At 42.3% G+C, this 20026-nt stretch overlaps 1 protein-coding gene across 1 annotated transcript in view; it reads right to left on the bottom strand.

Moving 5' to 3' along the window:
• FREM3 (FRAS1 related extracellular matrix 3) overlaps positions 1-19067 on the bottom strand; it is a 117967-nt gene extending 98900 nt beyond the window's left edge. Inside the window, 17 exon segments of the mRNA XM_049852823.1 lie at positions 11921-12010; positions 13406-13891; positions 13894-14007; positions 14010-14090; positions 14093-14541; positions 14543-15371; positions 15374-15649; positions 15652-15866; positions 15868-15913; positions 15916-16239; positions 16242-16556; positions 16559-16878; positions 16880-17261; positions 17264-17444; positions 17447-17570; positions 17572-18645; positions 18940-19067. Coding sequence (XP_049708780.1) covers positions 11921-12010; positions 13406-13891; positions 13894-14007; positions 14010-14090; positions 14093-14541; positions 14543-15371; positions 15374-15649; positions 15652-15866; positions 15868-15913; positions 15916-16239; positions 16242-16556; positions 16559-16878; positions 16880-17261; positions 17264-17444; positions 17447-17570; positions 17572-18645; positions 18940-19067 — 5434 coding nt within the window.
• Between the last annotated feature and the right edge of the window lie 959 nt (positions 19068-20026).

The following is a 20026-nucleotide window of genomic DNA, read 5'->3' as shown; positions in this document are numbered from 1 at the left end:
CCTCTAAACCCCAGAGGTAGAGGCTCCTTCGAGGTCCCTAGGTGGCACAAACAGTTTGCACTCGACTGCTAACTAAAGGTTGGTGGTTCAAATACCCCCTTGGATACTGTGGAAGAAAGGCCTGGTGATCTGCTCCCATTAAGATTATAACCAAGAAAATCCTATGGAGCAGTTCTGCTCTGTAACAATGGAGGTCATCATGAGTTGGAATCGGTGACTAACGATAGCAACAGAGGCTCCCCCAGACCTTTAACCACCCAAAGAGCCAGGGGAGCGTGAACCACCACTGACACCGCTTACAATGTGAGGAGTTTCTTGGAGCATCTACTAGCAAGAAACCCTTTGTTGTCTGTTTCTTTGTTCATACTTTTTACCTCTAAGGATTAATAGTTAACCTTGGAACATACCGCTCTGACATTTTCTGCCTTAACCACACCTTTGTCTTGGCATCCTCCTATGAAAAAAGACTTCTTTGTCTGAAGCAACTATGCCATTTAGTAAAGATGTTAGAATGTTTTGAACACTTAAGTATCCATGTCGAATCAGCATTTCCAATGCTAAGAAAAATATGGGTTCACAAAAGCAGTCCTGTATGGCAGCATTGTAAACGAGAGGGGGGAATGACTACAATTAAGCTACAAGATAGCCATGAGGTAAAATACTATGTAGCTGTTGAAAAGGAATAAGGTGAGTAAGGCAGAGAAGATTTGTGCTAGTTTATAATTGTCTGTTGCTATAAAAACCAAAAAACCAAATCTGTTGCCATCGAGTCAATTCCTACTCATAGCAACCCTATAGGGTGGAGTAGAACTGCCCCACAGGGTTTCTGAGGGATGGCCAGAAACCACCAATGGTGGTGCTAATTTTGATTAGTAGCCAGACTCTTAACCACTGAGCCAGCAGGTCTCCATCTATTGCTATGGATATAGATAGATATATAGATATGGATATAAAACCCATCGCTGTCAAGTTGATTCCGACTCATAGCAACCTTATAGGACAGAGTAGAACTGCCCCATAGAGTTTCCAAGGAACGCCTGGTAGATTTGAACTGTTGACCTTTTTTCATGTGTGTTAACCATTTGTACCACCCAGAGACTCCCAGATTTACCATTCTCCTATCCACTGAATCTACTTCTAAAAAGATGTTGTGAAAAGGTGTTGCCCTTTTTAAAGTAATTAATTTGTAGCGAAGGTCCCTGGGTGGCACAAGTGGTTTGTTATTGGTTGCTAACCTAAAGGTTGGTGGTTTGAACTCACTAAGCAGCACCACAGGAGAAAGGCCTAATGGGCTGCTTCCGTAAAAGATAACAGCCAAGAAAACTTTATGGAGCACATTTCTACTCTGTAACACATGAGGTCGCCATGAATCGGAATCGACTGGATGGCAACTGATAATTTGTAGCAAAAAATTTCCTGCAACAACAGTTGAACTCAAAATCTAGCCTCCATAATAAAAAGAGAAAGCATGGCTAAGTCTCTTTGGATAAAATCCTAAGGTGATCAAAAGCTAAAAAAAAAAAAGCCAGTTGGCATTATGGTGACTCCATATGTGTCAAAGTAGAACTATGTTTCATGGGATCTTTTGGAAGGAGACCACCAGGCCTTTCTTCTGGGGTGCTCATGGGAGGACTTGAAACTCCAACGTTTTGGTTAGCAGCCATGTGTGTCAACCATTTGCACCACCCAGAGACTCCAAAAGTTAAATGGGAAATACTTTTCCCATCTTTCTATAAAGAATCAATGGTTTTCAGCATATAACCAAAATGAAAAAATCAAATGAAATCACAAGTAACACTGGGGAAGATTATCCAACATATCTCATAGAAGAGTGTGGGTTATATAAAATTTTGCTTAGGATTAATAAACACAACCATCTGTGACTATTTCCTCCATTTTACAGGCTGGCTCTACTGAGCCTGGGAGCATGGTTGGTGAGTATCATCTGTCTCTCTAATGATCTGCTCTGTTATCTAGGGACCTGCCCGTGTATAACTTGTCCACGTGCTTATAATTCATTTTTAGTCAATATTTGTCAAAGAATAAGAGTACACACCAGGAAGGACTCATGAAAGAAAGAGTTGTCAATAACTATAATTGTTGATTCCTTCCTCTCTTAGAAGAATCCACATTGATTCTCCTTTGCTTATAGTTTTGAACCCATTACATTATTAAAGGGAATACTTTTTTTAAAAAATTTTTATCGTGCTTTAAGTGAAAGTTTACAAATCAAGTCAGTCTCTCACACAAAAACTTACACACACCTTGCTACATACTCCCAATTGCCCTCCCTCTAATGAGACTACCCACTCCCTCCCTCCACTCTCTCTTTTCGTGTCCGTTTTGCCAGCTGCTAACCCCCTCTCATCTACCCTCCAGGCAGGAGATGCCAACATACTCTCAAGTGTCCACCTGATCCAAGAAGCTCACTCCTCATCAGCATCCCTCTCCAACCCATTGTCCACTCCAATCCCTGTCTGAAGAGTTGGGTTTGGGAATGGCTCCTGTCCTGGGCCAACAGAAGGTCTGGGGGCCATAACCACCAGTGTCCTTCTAGTCTCAGTCGGGCCACTAAGTCTGGTCTATTTACGAGAACTTGGGGTCTGCATCCCATTGCTCTCCTGCTTAAGAAGCAACATTTTTTAATTATCCGTAAACCAGAATAACTTGGTTAGTCATATTATTCAATATTATTGATCCAAACTTGTTGTGATGTATTCGAGTGTTTTATTTTCTTAAATGGAAATTGCTTTTTTCTAGTAATATAGTGCTCCTTATGAAGTATTTACAAAAGAAAATGCAAAGAAAAATTAAAACAAATAAAAGCAATGTATAATCCATCATTGCCATTATAAACCATTTTAACATCTTGCTATATATACTTCAGGCGTTTTCTATGCATACATATATATATATATACTTCACATCCTTAATACTGTTTTCCACCCAGCTTTCTTCATTTCACAACAAATTGTGAATCTCTTTACGTGTCGAAGAATATAAATTTATCATTACATCATTCTTAAAGACCATAGAATGTTTATATTTTTGCTACGGTTCAGTCTTCTGCTTTACTATAAGGAGCTATAGAAATATGTTGAGCATTCTGCCCGTCTTTGCTTTTAACTCATACTGTTTTGATATAAGCTAAATTAAAATTAATTTAATATGAACTAAAATTAGCATTGTTTGGGAAAGAAGAGTAAGGAGACTTCAGATAAGAGCTCTTTTGATTCAAGCGTGAAAATTGCTTCTTAATTTTCAGATGTGTTCCAGACGGTTTAAGGTTCTAAATAAGTGTATATTAACTTTAACTGCATGGGCAAACTCACTGATTTTATGGTTAGTTCTCTCATTCTCCTAGAGAAAATCTGTTTATTTCTTATTGCTTTATTTCCATACCTCATTTGAAAAAGACACCTCACCTCAACAGAAAATTTGTACTTTTAGGAATCCTCAGGCAAGTTTCAGGTCAAATATCAAAAATTCATAGCATTAGTCAAATTGGCTTTAAACACTGAACAGTAATAAGAGAATAAGAGAACAATCTGTTTGCAGTCTTAAGAAGAAAGTTAAATGTCTATAGTATATCACAATATCAAAACGGTCTCATACCAATCTATCTATTCGATGTGGTGTATTAGAAAGCAGAAGAGGTTTAGTTCCTCGGAATGACTTTGTACGGATCATTTTAATTCCTCAAGCCAATTTCATCTTAAAATTTGGTGCAATAGCTCCTACCTCACAGACTGTGGTAAGGGTTAAAAGGAAAAAAAAAACTGGCAAATTACTTTGTAGAAATCATAAAAACAAAAACAAAAAAATAATTGCTGTAGAGTTGACTCCGACTCATGGTGAACCCATATGTGTCAGGATAGAGCTATACTCCACTGGGTTTTTAATGGCTGATTTTTCAGAAGCAGATCACCAGGCCTTTTTTCCAAGGCACCTCTGGGTTGACTGGAACCTCTAACCTTTCAATCACCAGCCAAGTGCATTAACTGTTTGGATGACCTGGATGCTCTGTAGAAATGTTTAGTGCTGTTTAAAACTAAGGTAATATTTTTATATGTTAAGTGGAAAATACCCATTCATTATTGTATGTATTGTAGAGAGATGTCAAATTTAATTCAAACTTCTGAGTATAAGAAGGGGAAGTCTAATGAACCTGACAGTATGCTTAATTGGTACGGTTCAGAGCTTTAGAAATCTAAAATGTATCCACATTTCTTCTGATGGCTTTCATGATAATCTTGAGCATAATGAAGTTTTACCACCACTGTTAAAAGTGAGACAAATATGGTTAACTGTGCTGGCGGAATAAAAGAGCTGTTAAAAGATTACCACCTAGAAGTTGGGTAAACGGGAACCATATCCTGTCGACATGAAATAAGGTTAGAACAACCAGTGAATTACTGCTCTTCCTTAGTGTTTTTCTAGTCCCTGCCCCCTTTTACAGGCTCCGCATGTGCAGAACAAAGTGTGATCACTGTTTGACCTTCCTTGGCCTACCGAAGAGGGCAGAAGTAGTGCAGAAGATCAGTGCGTCTGGGCTATATTCTGTAATAGGTGATGCCAAGGGCTGCCGGGAGGACTCCATCTTGAATATCAGTGGGTTCCATCTTGGATTCCAGATGCACACACAACATAATTAGTATGCACTGCCATTCTGAGAAGTACCTGCTCCATGAAAGAAACCCACTAAATATTCATTACCCTATTGACTCCATTGAACACATATAAGCGCTAGCCTTGCTTTCCTTTTTGTGTCAGTCTTTTGGAGTGGCATGAGCCCCCACTGACTCCTTTTACTTGTCACAAATAAAATAAACCTGTTAGAGCTGAACCCAAAATTGTCTCCTCTGTGTGTTCTTACAAGAGAAAGACAAGGACCCATTGAGTCTGGAGGGCCTTCGTGCCCTCAGGGGTAACAAAAGTAGACTGAGTAATGCTTACACTGAAAACAGTCTTAGCCCAGATCACTCAACTGCAGAAATTGATGGATCATACAAATCAGGTACATTGTAAAAAATTTCAATTTAAATTGTAGGTTAAGCTGTATACACGAGTATATTTATGTTTGTAGCTAAGCAGAGAAGAGAACTCATATTTATTGGTAAATTCCTATATGTAAGGCATCATATTACATTTTTAGCATATGTTACTTCATTTAATTACAGCACAGAAATAAGAAAAAGGCACAATTTACACAGAAAACAAGATGTGGATAGGTAAGATATTTCCTTGTGCAGCAGTTCAGTGTGTACCTTCAAAGACTGTGTCATGGATTGAATTGTATCCCCCAAAATATCTGTCAACTTGGCTAGGCCTTGATTCCCAGTATTGTGTGATTGTCCATCATTTTGTCATCTGGTGTGATTTTCCTATGTGTTGTAAATCCTACCTCTGTGAGGTTAATGAGGTGAGATTATGTTAATGAGCCAGGACTCAGTCTACAAGATCAGGTTGTATCTTGAATCTCTAAGAGAGAAGCAAGCAGAGAGACAGGGGGACCTCATACCACAAAGAAATGACAGCCAAGAATATAGCACATCCTTTGGACCCAGGGTCCCTGGACTGAGAAGCTCCTTGACCAGGGGAATATTGATGACAGGGTCCTTCTCTCAGAGCTGACAGAGAGAGAAAGCCTTCACCTGGAGTTGGCACCCTGAATTTGGTCTTCTAGACTCCTAGACTGTGAGAGAATAAGCTTCCATTTGTTAAAGCCATCCACTTGTGATATTTCTGTTACAGCAGCACTATATAATTAAAACAGAATTGAACAGTGAATTTGAGGTACTTCTTTTTCTCTTGCCCACTTGGTGGACATCTAATAAGAAATCAATTTAGAAGTGGGAAGCACGAAAGAGGGGAGAAACCAAGGGTTCCAAGCAATACCTGAATGAAAGAATTTACTCTTAATAGTTTAAAAGTGATCCTGTATTATCAAATGATCTAGTTGAAGCTTTGGCAGAATATATCATTAAACTGCCTTTTAACCAGAAAAAACAAAAAACAAACAAAATTTGGTATTCCACTTTATTATTCTAATGGTAATAGTGTTTATTGAATGTTGACTATGTGCCAGGCAGGCTTCTAAGTGCTGTTGTATGTTAATTATTTCAACCCTGTGGCAGGCAGAATAATAACCCCCCAAAGATGCCCAGATCCTAATTCCTGGAACCTGTGAATATGCTACTTTACAAGACAAAAGAGACTGTGCAGTTAAGGATTTTGAGATGTGGAGATTATCCTGGATTATTTGAGTGAGTCCAACGTAATCACATGGATTCTTACAAGTGAAGGAAGTAAAGAGGAAAGTGAGTGTCACAGTAGTGAAGTATAAGAAAGACTCGAGGAAGAAAAATGGAGGTAGGAGGCCATGAGCCAAGAAAAGAAGACGGCCTCTAGAAGCTGGAGAGGGCAAGGAAATGGATTCTTCCCCAGAGCCTCACAAAGGAAGACAGCACAACCAACATCTTGATTTTAGCCCAGTAAGCACCATTTTGGACTTCAAACTTGCTGAACTGTAAAACATTTGTGTTGTTTTAAGGCACTAAATGTGCGGCAATTTGTTACAGCAGCCATAGGAAACCAATACAACCCTCATAACAATCCTATGAGGTACCTGCTATAATTGCCTACATTTCAGAGAGGAGAAAACTGAGGTACAGGCAGGTTCTCAAAGACACACAACCTCTAAGGGTGGAAATGGGATTTGAATGCAGGTAGCCTGGCTCCAGAGCCTGTGAACAGGAGTTTTTTGGTATTAATCTTGGAGTCTTAGAAATTGTAGCTCTAAGGGCATCTGGCCACTGCTTCCACATTTAAGACCCATGAGCTCACCTGTAGTGTTTGCCTGATGTTCAGTTCTGGAAGGAGGGCATAATCTTCTCTTAATGGTTTGAATGTTGGGACCACAAATGACAACAACAACATTAACAAATTCTTCTCCAGCCAAGTGGTGAAAAATGGACCCCTAAAACTATGTCCATCTAAAACATTTACTGTAATTGGAAATAGTACCTTTTCTTACTGCTATATGCTGTCAGGAAATAAAAATATTAATAAATCGAATTATAATTTTCATTAAACATTCCATTTGGACAGTCTTTTTAAATGGGGGATGTTTTGAAAGAAAAAAAAATTAAGCTGACTACTACAAAGATATCCAAAGAATGTGAACGTTTCAGATGTAAAAACTTTTAAAATGAGTTGTCATTAGTAGTCGTAAGCTGTTCCAAGAATGCTCACCACAGGCAGACATGGGTATTAGCACTGCGCATGGCATTGAGAAGGCAATAAAAAATCCTTTGAAGAAAAGAACGCCTAAATATTTAATTAAGAAGTGCTAGCGGCACAACCAGTGGAGCTCTTGTGACACAGTGGTTAAGAACTCAGCTGCTAACCAAAAGGTTGGCAGTTTGACTCCACTAGCTGCTCCTTGGAAACCCTATAAAAAAAAAAAAAATAGGGCAGTTTTACTCTGTCCTATAGGGTTGCTATGAGTCAGAATTGACTCAATGGCAATGGGTTTGGTGGCGTAATTCTTAAGTGCTCAGCTGCAAACCTAAAGGTTGGTGGTTCGAACCCACTGGCTACTCTGTGGGAGAAAAGACCTGGTGATCTGTTCCCGTAAAGGTTATAGCCTAGTAAACCCTATGAAGCAGTTCTATTCTCTAGTAGAGGGTCACTATGAGTTGGAATTGACTCAATGGCACACAACAACAAAATATTTAATTAGTTTATGGATATACATACATGTTTTAAGATCCAACTATGAACAAATGTGGCCTCAAATGTTTTCGAGTCTGTGCTTGATCTTTCTTAGCACTGTAACTTACAAAGTGTTTCTTTGTCAGGTTGGAAAGTGAAGCCTTTGTCCTGCTCTCTGACATCTCTCCATGGTTTCAGCTTCCCAAAAAAGAGGTGGCGTAGCTTTGGGAAGCTGATTGAGATCCTGGTCTTGGAATTTTCAAAACCTGGATTTGATTCCAGTTCATCTGCTTATTATCTGTATGACTTTGGGCAAGTTATTAAACCCTGGTGTCTTGGGGATCATAAAATGGACATCATATCATTTATCTCTTATTTTGCTGTTGTTAGCTGTTGTTAGAGTTAACCCCCAATTTACACTGACTCGATTCATGGCAACCCCTGAATCATGGCCATCTCATGCACAAAGAAAGGAAATGCTGCCTGGTTCTGCACCATCTTCATGACTGGTTATGAACTAGACCATTGTGATCCACAGGGTTTTAATAGGCTGATTGTCAGAGGTAGGTTGCCAGACCTTCTTCTTAGTTTGTCTTAGTCAGGAAGCTCCACTGAAACCTGTTCAGCATCAGAGCCACACGCAGACCTCCACTGATAGATGCGCGGCGGCTGCGCATGAGGCGCGCTGGCTGGGAATCGAACAGTCTCCTGCATCAAAGGCGAGAATTCTACCACTGAAACACCACCACCCCCTCTTATTTTGTAGTGAGGATCAAAAGTCAATGTATATAAAGAAGTACCTAGTCCATAGAAAGCACTTAAAAAAAAAGTGTCTACCTAAAATTAACATAATTTTTCATCACGACCTTGGTTCCCATTTCTAATGTTGGCCAGAAAGCAAAGTGTCAGAATCAGTTGTGTGTTTTTTCCAGGGTATCCTTCTTCTCAATAACAGAAAGGAAAATATTTGCCATAAAATATTCAAATCTTACATTAGCTTTACTTTAGTGAATCAGTTTAGAAGGGGTGAATTCGTCTTCTGAATAACTTGGATTTTCGAGAACCTGGGAAAGGGAGAAATGATCTGTTTCTAAACTTTAAGTGAGACGATGTGGGGCAGAGATCAGTGGTTTCCACCTGACTTAGTGTCAGTAGATGGGAAGAGGGTAACTAACATTTAACGAGCACCTACTGTGTGCCAAGGGTTTTACATGAATTATTTTACTTACTCCTCTTAGCAACACTTTGTGATGGGTATGAATACCAGCATTACATACATGAGGAAATTGAATCACAGGGCAGATAAATAATTTGCTCAAGGTCACAGTAGGCAAGTTGGGATCCTAACCCAGTATACCAGATGGCCTCTAACAGAGGCCCACTTTGTAATAAATATATCCTTGGCTGATTACACACAATTTAGGCATAAAACGCATGCTACTCACTGAGAATGAGTAATGATTTATACTGAAAGAGATTACTGAGTGGCAAGAAGCCCGTAGACATAATTTCTGCTATTATTCTGTCATACTGCAAAAATGATTTTCCCTTGACCACATAATCAGCATATCCCTAGCTGGGTAAAGAATGTACTTTTTATTAACTAGTTGCTGCTCATTTTGCTACTTTGAAGACATAATACACTGATATGAAAAAAAAAGAAAGAAAGATCTTTTTTTTCATAAAAAGGTAGGTTTTTTTGGCAAGTTTTCTCTTCCTTTACGCCAGTCAATATATTTTTCACTCCATTCAAGAAGACTGCAATTCTAAGATCATGGAAGCCCCTAAAATTCCATTCTGGAGGTAAAAACACCACTAACAAAATTGAAAGGTGGATTTTCTGGTTTGTGTCAGAATGATAGAAACCACCAGCTAGAGTGTCAGAAACCCCCTGAAGGGAAGACTCACTTGCCTACATTGTTGTTAGGTGGTTGAGTCAGTTCTGACTCACAGCGACACTATGTACAACAGAATGAAACACTGCCCAGTCCTGCACCATCCTCACAATTGTTGCTATGCTTGAGCCCATTGTTGCCACCACTGCGTCAATCCATCTCCTTGAGGGTCTTCCTCTTTTTTGCTGACCTTCTACTTTACCAAGCATGACGTCCTTCTCCAGAGACTGGTCTCTCCTGAAAACATGCCCAAAGTACATGAGATGAAGTCTCACTGTCCTCACTTCTAAGGAGCATTCTGGCTGTTCTTCTTCCAAGACAGATTTGTTTGTTCTTCTGGTAGTCCAAGGTATAGTCAACCTTCTTCACCAACACCATAATTCGAAGACATCAATTCTTCTTCTGTCTTCGCTGTTCGTTGTCCAGCTTTTGCATGCATACGAGGTGACTGAAAATATCAGAGCTTGGGTCAGGTACTCCTGAGTCCTCAAAGTGACATCTTTGCTTTTGAACACTTTAAAGAGGTCTTTTGCAGCAGATTTTTCCAATGGTTTCTTGACTGCTACTTCCATGGGTGTTGGCTGCTGATCCAAGTAAAACAAAATCCTTGACAACTACAATATTTTCTCCATTTATCATGATGTTGCTTATTGGTCCAGTTGTGAGAATTTTTTGTTTTCTTCATGTTGAGGTGTAATCCATACTGAAGGCTGTGGTCTGTGATCTTCATCAGTAAGTGCTTCAAGTCCTCTTTGCTTTCAGCAAGCAAGGTTGAATCATCTGCATATTGTAGGTTGTTAGTGAGTCTTCCTGCAATCCTGATGCCATGTTCTTCTTCACGGGATTATTTGCTCATCATGCAGATTGACTAAGTATGGTGAAAGGATACAGTCCTGACACACATCTTTCCTGATTTTAAACCACACTGTATCCCCTTGTTCTGTTCAAATGAATGCCTCTTGGTCTATGTACAAGTTCAGCATGAGCACAATTAAGTGTTCTGGAATTCCCCTTCTTTGCAATGTTATCCATAATTTGTTATGATCCACACAGTTAAATGCTTTTGCATAGCCAGTAAAACACTAGTAAACATATTCCTGGTATTCTCTGCTTTCAGCCAATGTTCATCTGAAATCAGCAGTGATATCCCTCATTCCATGTCCTCTTCTGAGTCTGGTTTGAATTTCTGGCAGTTCCTTGTTGATGTACTGTTGCAGCCGCTTTTGAATATCTTCAACAAAATTTTACTTGTGTGTGATAGTAAAGATATTGTTTAATAATTTCTGCATTCGGTGGGATCACCTTTATTGGGAATAGGCATAAATATGGGTCTCTTCCAGTAGGTTGGCCAGGTAGCTGTCTTCCAAATTTCTTGGCATAGATGAGTGAGCACTTCCAGAGCTGCATCCCTTTGTTGAAACATCTTAACTGGTAACTGGTATTCTGTCAATTCCTGGAGACTTGTTTTTTGCCAATGCCTTCATTAGAGCTTGGACTTCTTCCTTCAGTGCCATGGGTTCCTGATCATATTCTGCCTCCTGAAATGGTTGAATGTCAACCAATTGTTTTTGGCACAGTGATTCTGTGTATTCCTTCCATCTTCTTTTGATGCTTCCTGCGTCTTTCAATATTTTCCCTGTAGAACCCTTCAGTATTGCAACTTGAGGCTTGGTTTTTTTCTTCAATTCTTTCAGCTTGAGAAATGCTGAGTGTGTTCTTCCTGTTTGGTTTTCCAACTTTGTGTCATTGCACATTTCATTAAAATACTTTGTTTTGTTTCCTTGAGCTGCCCTTTGAAATCTTCCTTTCAGCTCTTTTACTTCATCATTTTTTCCTTTTGCTTTAGCTATTCCATGTTCAAGAGCAAGTTTCAGAGTCTCTTCTAACATTTATTTTGGTCTTTTCTTTCTTTCCTGTCTTTTTGATGACTTTTTGCTTTCTTCATGTACGATGTCCTTATTGTCATTCCACAACGCATCTGATCTTTGGTCATTAGCATTCAACATGTCAAATCTATTCTTGAGATGGTCTCTACATTCAGTTGGGTTATACTTGCCTATAAGATGTCACATATAATCTAGGTTGGGTAAATACTTCATGTATTACTGAAGTACTACATTACTAAAGTTCCTTGTTGCTTCTCTTCCTGAAAAGGTACTTGTCAAGGATCATTTGGCATAGGACCATAAGTTTAAAAAAAGAATTCATTTATTGGTAATTTATGATATTAATTTAATTTCATATGGAATTTAATTTCATATGGATTTTAATTAGCAAAAAATCTGTATAAAGTTTCAATATTGTCTTACCATTGTCCTCAACAGAGAAGTAGAAAGTGTCCTGTGTTGCATTGCTGCCCTCTTTTAAGATGTAGCAGATTCTCATCTCATTAATATCAGTTACAAAAAGAGCATCACACCAAGTCATATTAGCATAACAGAGAATTAATACGTCAAGAACTTCAATCTTTTAATAGGACACGGAAACACTCCAATAAATAAAATTTAAAACCACAACTAAGTGAACATGAGTTTAACTTTTTCTTATAGTAAAATGGCAAAAATAGAAATTCAGTTAAAAAATATATTACAGTTCTACTGTGTGTGTGATCCCTGGGATGACACCCACTGAGAAGGGCATTCTAGTTACGCATGGCTACATCGTTCTGTCACTCTGTGGAGAGCTAAGTCTATCTAGTTTTAATTCTTTTGCACAAGTATAGAGCTTGGAATATGGTAGGTACTCAACTACCTGCTGAGTTGAATTGAAAGAAAAATAACTGCTGCCTTCTAAGAAAAAAGAAAAGGAGACTAAAATCTTGATTTTTCAATTGCCCATTCTCTTGGATTTTAAAGAATTTTTCACTTGTGTCTATAATTATGTTTTTATATTGCTAATTACTACTATTTTAAAGACAATTGGTTTTGGGGGATTTTTTTTTTTTATGTATAAGAACAGTCCTTATCAAACCACATATGATTTCATTTGCTTTAAGAACAAAAATTCTCACCTGCACAATGTAGTGCCTCTGAAAATGTAACCAAACTATTTTTAAAATCTTCTTCATAAGGTCGCTTTACTCTGAGATTGCATCTAGGTATAAATGTATCATATGTTGGAAACTCCATACATCTCTTCTCATCACTTCTGTAATGCTACATAAAGAAGTTGGAAGACTACCTAAAGAGCAACCAAAAGACACACGTCTGTGTCACATCACCTGGGAAATCAGAGGGACCTTTTCCTTCATCTCCCATTCAAAATTAATAGCAACATCATCTATAAAGAAAGTGGTCTTTAAAACATACCCCCTACACATTCATGCAATGTTAGTTCTATGCTTTTTTATAGAGGCAAAAATTACATTTACATAGTACAATTCAAATGTTTATAGTATAATTTATTTCCAAATCTGGGTACCAGACATCTTAAAAAATCCAGCTTTACTAATAAACTATGCAAATGATTCTTAGATATGTCATTCTTAAAATTAAAATTCAAACCCAAATTATCAACACATAGCCTTAATTTATGTTTCAGGAGCAGAATCTGCCCATGTTTTACAGTTTTAAGGCATAACTATAGCCTTATTAAATACCCGTGGGTTCTTGTGAAGTGACCGTTCTGCTGAAAGAGCTAAACAAAAGGACTTGTTGCTTTTTTTATTATTAGGCATTACAGTATTTCATTAGAATCCAAATCTTTCTGCATATGGTCTCAGGTCAGTACAATTTTACACAGAAAACTGATATACTCAAGGAGAGGAACAGTGGCAAGGGGAAATAAGTACTAACCTTGTGTAAACATTTGCATGCTCTCATTTCCAAGTCTAGTGTTGACAATGAAACCATGCTCTGGTCCTCTGGTCACTTTATATTTCAGGAGCTTGTGAAATGTGTCCTGATTCTCTGCCTTCAGAGACTTATTGGTAATCAAAAAGCCCATGTGTCCAGCATGAAGGTGCTTTAAGGCTGGGGCACCTCTGTTAACGATAATCTGGGGGAGCTTGTTGTCTGGGGAGCTTATCTGGATCCTCATTACCTGTGGTTTGCGTGTCTCCAAGGCAGCATCAGGGAAGACATAGAACTCAGTGTGATTGCCATCTGTCACAATCAAGGAGAAACTGTTTTCATTGGTCTCTCTGCCATCAATCCAGTAGCTGATCAGGTTCTTGTTCAGGTGCTGTTTGGTAAAGGTGGTAACAGGATGACTGCCATTATACAAAATTCTACCATGGATGGGGACATGGATGATAGTAAAGAGTAGAAGATCATCTGGGGCTCAGCTGTCAACTCAAAAGGGGTGATTGGTTTGCTATCACCTTTTTGCAGTACCAGCTTGTGGATGGTCAAGACAGATTTCTTATTATCCACATCCATGATGAAGATCCTGAAGTTCTGAACACAGTGTTATGTCCATCAGTCATGTGCAACTTGAAGTTGTCCATCTTTATCTCATCATTTGAAGTGTGGATGTAGAATATTTGTTGTCAGGCAATAGAAGCTGAGTGAAAGAGGCAATGGATTCCCCTGGATGGTCAGAGCTTTCCAAGTGGCCTTGGTGAGAAGCCTGTGTGATGCTAAAGCGAAGCTGTTCATTGGGGCTGTTGATGTCACTGGTGCTAAGCAGATGTGTAGTGAGTGTCACTCTGCCACCTTCCTTCAAGGGAATCCCTTTGCTCACCACCTCAGCGAAAATTCCATCTAAGCTGCCAATTGTGACATAGAAGTAGCCGTCTATCAAAGAGTTAACCCCATCAGTCATATCAAACTTAATAAGGTCTAGAACTCCTTCTTGGCCTGTGTGGATGTAACATATGAGGACTCGATCAATCTCATCCTGGGTAAAGTTCATTCCCAGAACGAGGTTGTTCCTCACTTCCCCTCTGGGTTTTCTCAGTTGCTATAGAAACCCTTTTTGATGCCCAGAAAAAACTGAGGCTTTTATCATCTAAGTCAAGGTCAGTGGCCTTGAGTACCCAGTTTGTGATGACCTCAGTGTGTCCAGTCTCTACTTTCAGCCCATTGTTGATGGCCAGTTGAGGAGGTTCATCATCCACCAGGATCACTGTGATGGGTACCTTCCTGTGGGTGATGTGCTTGCCATTGCTCAGCCAGACTTCACAACTGTCCTTTGTGGTCTCTGAGTCATCATATTCATACACAGTGGTGGAGGCCTTCTGGATCTCCTGTAAGGAGAAGCTGTAGATGGGATGGCTGCCTGTGGCCAGCTGCTGTATGATTCGTCCATGCCAAAGGAGCGCTGTGAGTTGAAAGTGAAGCTCATTTGGTGGCAGGTCAGCATCTGCTCCATTGAGCAGTGGGGTGTCTATGACCAGGCTCATTCCCTCTAACACCACAAACTCAAGGATGAAAAGTTTAGGCTGTTCATCATAGGTGGGTAAGATGGTTATAGGGAAGAAGACATTGGGGGAGAAGTTGATACCATCAGAGCAATAAAAGTTGAATTGATCTTCTTGTGGCTCTACCCTCTTGTGAATACTCTATACATAGTTGATAAGCCTCACTTGGGCATATCTGATGGAGAAAGCACTGATGGAGCTACCCATCCTTGACACATCTGAGCCAGGAGCTGGTGCACTGTTTTCCAGGTAGCTGGAGGCTGACTGGCCGGTAATTGTGCATAATATTTTATCTTGGGGAGTGTCCACATCTTCAATGCTGAGATGTTACAAGGTCAAGGGACTCTTTCCACCTTCATAGACAATGTAGGACTCCCCCATTGAGACCTGGGGGCCACATTGTCTACAGGCAGCCCAGTAACTTGTACTTGCACCTTCTTCTCTACGCTGTTCCCCACCACCCGTTGATAAGAATTCTTACAGAGGGTAAGGTTGAAGGCATCATGCTGCTTTTGGAAGCCAACTTCACCTCCAGTGTGGGTATAGGCTACTGCCCCACTAATGAGATCCTCTTGGGTGAATCATTCTGTTGGCAAACCATTCACCAGAATGGTGCCCAGTTTGGGGCTGTCCTCTAAAATAAAAGTCAGCATTTAGTCACTTGTGTCCTTTTGTCATGGATTATATCCATGGTGATTTCAGTGGCTCTATTCTCTGGTACATCTATGGAGACATCCAGTAATGGATTACCTGTTATAGAGATCCTAGAACTCTCATCAGCAGTGGGATGCACAGAAATCTGGACAGTAATGGGTACATGGTATACCCTGTCACTTACCTCTAGCTGAAAGGTATCACTAGTAGTCTGGTCTCTGCCGTGCTGTTAAGAGACTTCCATTAATAATATCAGCTTGCATAAAAGAGTCTCCTGGGACCATAAGTTTTTCAAGTACTGCAAGTGTCCATGTTGGGGATCCCAGATTAACATGGAGATGATCTGGTCATCACCTATGTCAGGGTCTGTAACATCCAGCTCATTACTGCTGAGGATAAAGCTGCCTCCCTCCAAGGCAATAAAGCCTCTGTTAGTGACTCGTTGAGGCTGGCTGTTCAAAGGCTACAGGAATAATGTGAATGTTCCTGGTAAACTATTGCCTGCAGCATCCTCCACCTGGTAGGTGAATTGTACAACCCAGAGTGCAATATCTGGCTTTGTCTGGGGAGGCTGGTAGGCAACTTTTTGGTGATTTACCTGGGCCTGGGTGTGTCTGGTACATCAGTGAGCACAATTTCTCCAACTGGGACTTGGTGATTCTCATTTGCATCAGTTGGAGGTGTCAGTAGGGTATACTGCAGGTTCTGATCATCTGAGTCTTAATCAATATATCAGAGGAATTTCTTCTGCAAGTGAGTGAGTTGGTATTCTTGCACATTCATTTCTAGAATAGTTCTAGGATACAGCTCTGGACTCAGCACGTCTACTGGCTGAAACCTGATAGTGAAAAAGTGCTGGTTAGATAGATAGGGTGGGTCATCGTCATCTTGCACATGGGAAGTCAGGTGAGTCACTACAGATAGTGGAGTCCAAGATATCTATAGAAGAGTCTCCCTTCCGTTATATCTCGCTGTAGCCATTCCATCACCACCTTCTCATAAAGTCCTTTCTTTTCCACATAATGCCACTCTTCATCTATGGGAGACAGAGGTGGGTCAGCCTGCCACAGCAGCATCTCCACCAGGTGCTGGCTTGAGTGGGAAGAACCAGGGACCGGCTCCCAACCTCTTCCTCCCTCTTCTCCCTCTTTAAACTGATTCTCCAGCACAAAGCTGATGGTGGAGTCCTCAGAGTCAATATCTGTAGCACTCAGGACAAAGGGGGAGATCTGGACCACCTGCCCTTCAGTTAGTGTTGGTAATGACTACTGGTGGCTCATCATCAACAGGTATAATGGTGAGGGGGAAGAGGAATTTCACCTGGTGGTGCCCATCCTCCATTCGGAAGATGATATTATCACTGTGGGTGTCGCTGCCATTGTGCAGGTACACTACTCGCCCTGCTGCCAGGCCCATTGGTGTGAAATGGTTGCACCCGGCAGGTGCCCCAAGCACCACCTGCCCATGTCTTAAGTCCCTGACAGCAGCCACTTTGACCTCTTCTGGCTTATCCTTGTCACTTATTTGCAGGCTGTGGGTGCTAGTCAAGGGCCTTGACTGGCCTTCAAAAAGCAGTAGTCCCCTGTTATGGGTTGCCACTGGGGCCAGGGTGTTTATAGGGTTCACTACCACGGTAAGGCAAAGGGCTCTGAGGTGGCACCATCTCCATGCATCACCTCCAGCTTCAGCTGTAAGAGGAACTCCTCATCCAAATCCTCTGTAGGGGGCTGATACGCAAGTTTCAGCTCCCACAGTTCTAGCTGAGTGGAGGAGAAGACTGGAAGGCCCAGGGGATTGTCTGTGCTGACCAGGTACCTACCCCTGCTGATCCAGGTACTCTGGCCAGACTGTGGGGGACATTAAGAACGCTGAAAACCAGGTCATCAGGGTCTGACGCTATGTCCTCAGGGGCCAGGGCGTCAGGCGTTTGGGCTGTTAAGGTGATCAACCTCCATCATCATCGTGGCCAGGAAGGTGGGCCCGGGCGCTGTGTACTTGGCTCCCTGGCGGATCCTCACCAGCACCTGGAAATAATCCTAGGACAGCACCTCCACTGACCCAGTGCCTGGATCCTCTGGCCCTAGCAGCTCTGCCATAATGGGCGCATAGTCCCAGTTGAGTGAGGGGGTGGTTACCGTGCGCTAGTAGCGCACACCAGCCCTGATGAAAGTCTCACAGTCTATGCCCCTGGCCCTGGGGAGAGGGGTCCCCACTGCGTCTACCAAGCGCCCATACTTGGGCAGTGGGCCGCCCTCCAGTGGAAGAGGGGTGAGCCGGTACCTGCGAGAGACCGCGGCTCCGGACTCCGGGGAGGCGAAGTCCAGCACTCTTCTGTCAATGGTGTGGCTCCAGCCCTGCAGCTTCTCCACCGCCAAAGGCCTGTTGCGCGTCATCAGCTCCAGCCGGGAGAAGACAACGTCCACCACCAGCGTGAAGGGCAGCACCAGCGAGTGAGCCAGGGCGTCGTAGCGCAGCTGCAGCGGCACTAGGGCGTGTGCTGGGTTGCCAAAGTGAGTATACTGGATCTGGTGGGGCCCAAAGGCGCAGGGAAAGTGGCCTGGGGACAGTGCGCCCTGTTGCAGCGGCAGGGCATCCAGCACCGTCACTTCTCGCTTGTCCTCAGGCTGTACCAGAATCACCAGGTCCCAGAGCGGATCGAGCCAAAGCGAACTCCCCACCCGCACCCGGAGCCCGGGGTTGGCGATCAGGACACCGGAGCCTTCGGGGATGCTGCGACCAAGTGATCCTGGGGGTCCTGGCAGGTAGAGCGCCGGATGGGGCTCGGTCCCAGGCGGAGGTACCTGTCCCTGTAGCGCAGGGCAGCTCAGGAGCAGGCAGGCGAGAGCCACGACAAGCTGCCGGTGTGTCCTTGCCGGGCGCTGCGAAACCTCAGCCCTGGCCAGGGATGACATTCTGGAGCTGGGCTGCCGGAGGCTGCCCAACCCAAAAGGTGGCTCGCTCAGCGGCAAGTGGCGGTTTAGGTGGTGGCTGCTCTCCAGTCGGAGCGACGCGCGGACCCTTCAGCTGTAGCAGGTAAAAACATTGGAGGAAAGAGAGAGGAAGGACGTCTGTCCACTCTCTACCCCACCCGGGTCCGGCGTTTTCTCCTCTGCTGGAACCGGAGACTGCACAGATAACGCCCCAACACCCAGAGACCTAGTTCGCGCCTCCTCACCTCTGTGCCTTTGCGCGGGCTACCTCACAGACTCTCGCGCGCCGAGGAGTGGCTGGCCTCAGTGCAGTGCTGGGCTGCCTCCCTCTGATTAGAGTGTCTGGATACTGTCCCCTCCCAGGGCCTCAAAAGGATCGTACCTCAGGGCTGGGAGACAGATGGCGCTTGTGCCAGGGCTGCTTCTGCGCGCGCGCGTGAGACACTGCGCTTCCGTAGTCCGTTCCTCTAGGGAATGGTGTTTCTGATAGCGGGAGATACCATTCCTCATCCTTACTGCTGACAACAATGCCTGCTCTGCGGAAAATTAAGTCTCACTTTGGACACGAAAGAAGGCCAGTGGGAGCAATTCTGCAAAATAGGATTTTCTGGCTGGCTGTCTGATGAAGCAGCTTATCTCAGAGCTTTTAATTCGGTGCTTCCAAAACAACCCTGACATTTTTTCTTTTGCTCGGCGTTTAGGAAACACGATTAGCATCCGGGTTCGTGATCTTGAACAGTTTTTAATCTGTTAGTAGTCCGTGAGTGTCACATACCACAATCTGGCACGTAGGTCGGCTTTCTTCCATTTGCTTAGGCTGTGGTTTCCATACCTGCTCAACAGTGACTCTCCTGAGTTTATTAGACATGCTGTTTTCTAATTACTTTCTTTAGAGAAAAATGCATAGTGACCAAACGGGAGGAGGTGAAGTGCAACAGTAACAGATGAAACAACACAGATACTTGGGTCATTTTTTGTGAGTTAACACCTCACTTTCAGATAAGGGCGATTCTTGTCCTTTGGTGTAGCGTTAGGCACTTAACAGCTTCATATTCATTTTTTTTTTTAACTTTTATTGAGCTTTAAGTGAGCGTTTACAAATCAAGTCAGACTGTCACATATAAGTTTATATACACCTTACTCCGTACTCCCACTTGCTCTCCCCCTAATGAGTCAGCCCTTCCAGTCTCTCCTTTCATGACAATTTTGCCAGCTTCCAACTCTCTCTATCCTCCCATCCCCCTCCAGACAGGAGATGCCAACACAGTCTCAAGTGTCCACCTGATATAAATAGCTCACTCTTCATCAGCATCTCTCTCCTACCCACTGTCCAGTCCCTTTCATGTCTGATGAGTTGTCTTCAGGAATGGTTCCTATTCTGGGCCAACAGAAGGTTTGGGGACCATGATCACTGGGATTCCTCTAGTCTCAGTCAGACCATTAAGTATGGTCTTTCTTGTGAGAATTTG

The sequence above is a fragment of the Elephas maximus genome, chromosome 13, assembly GCF_024166365.1.
Source record: "Elephas maximus indicus isolate mEleMax1 chromosome 13, mEleMax1 primary haplotype, whole genome shotgun sequence".
Lineage (NCBI taxonomy): Eukaryota > Metazoa > Chordata > Mammalia > Proboscidea > Elephantidae > Elephas > Elephas maximus.
Note: the sequence above shows the minus strand (reverse complement) of the source record. Positions and strands in the feature narration are given on the sequence as shown.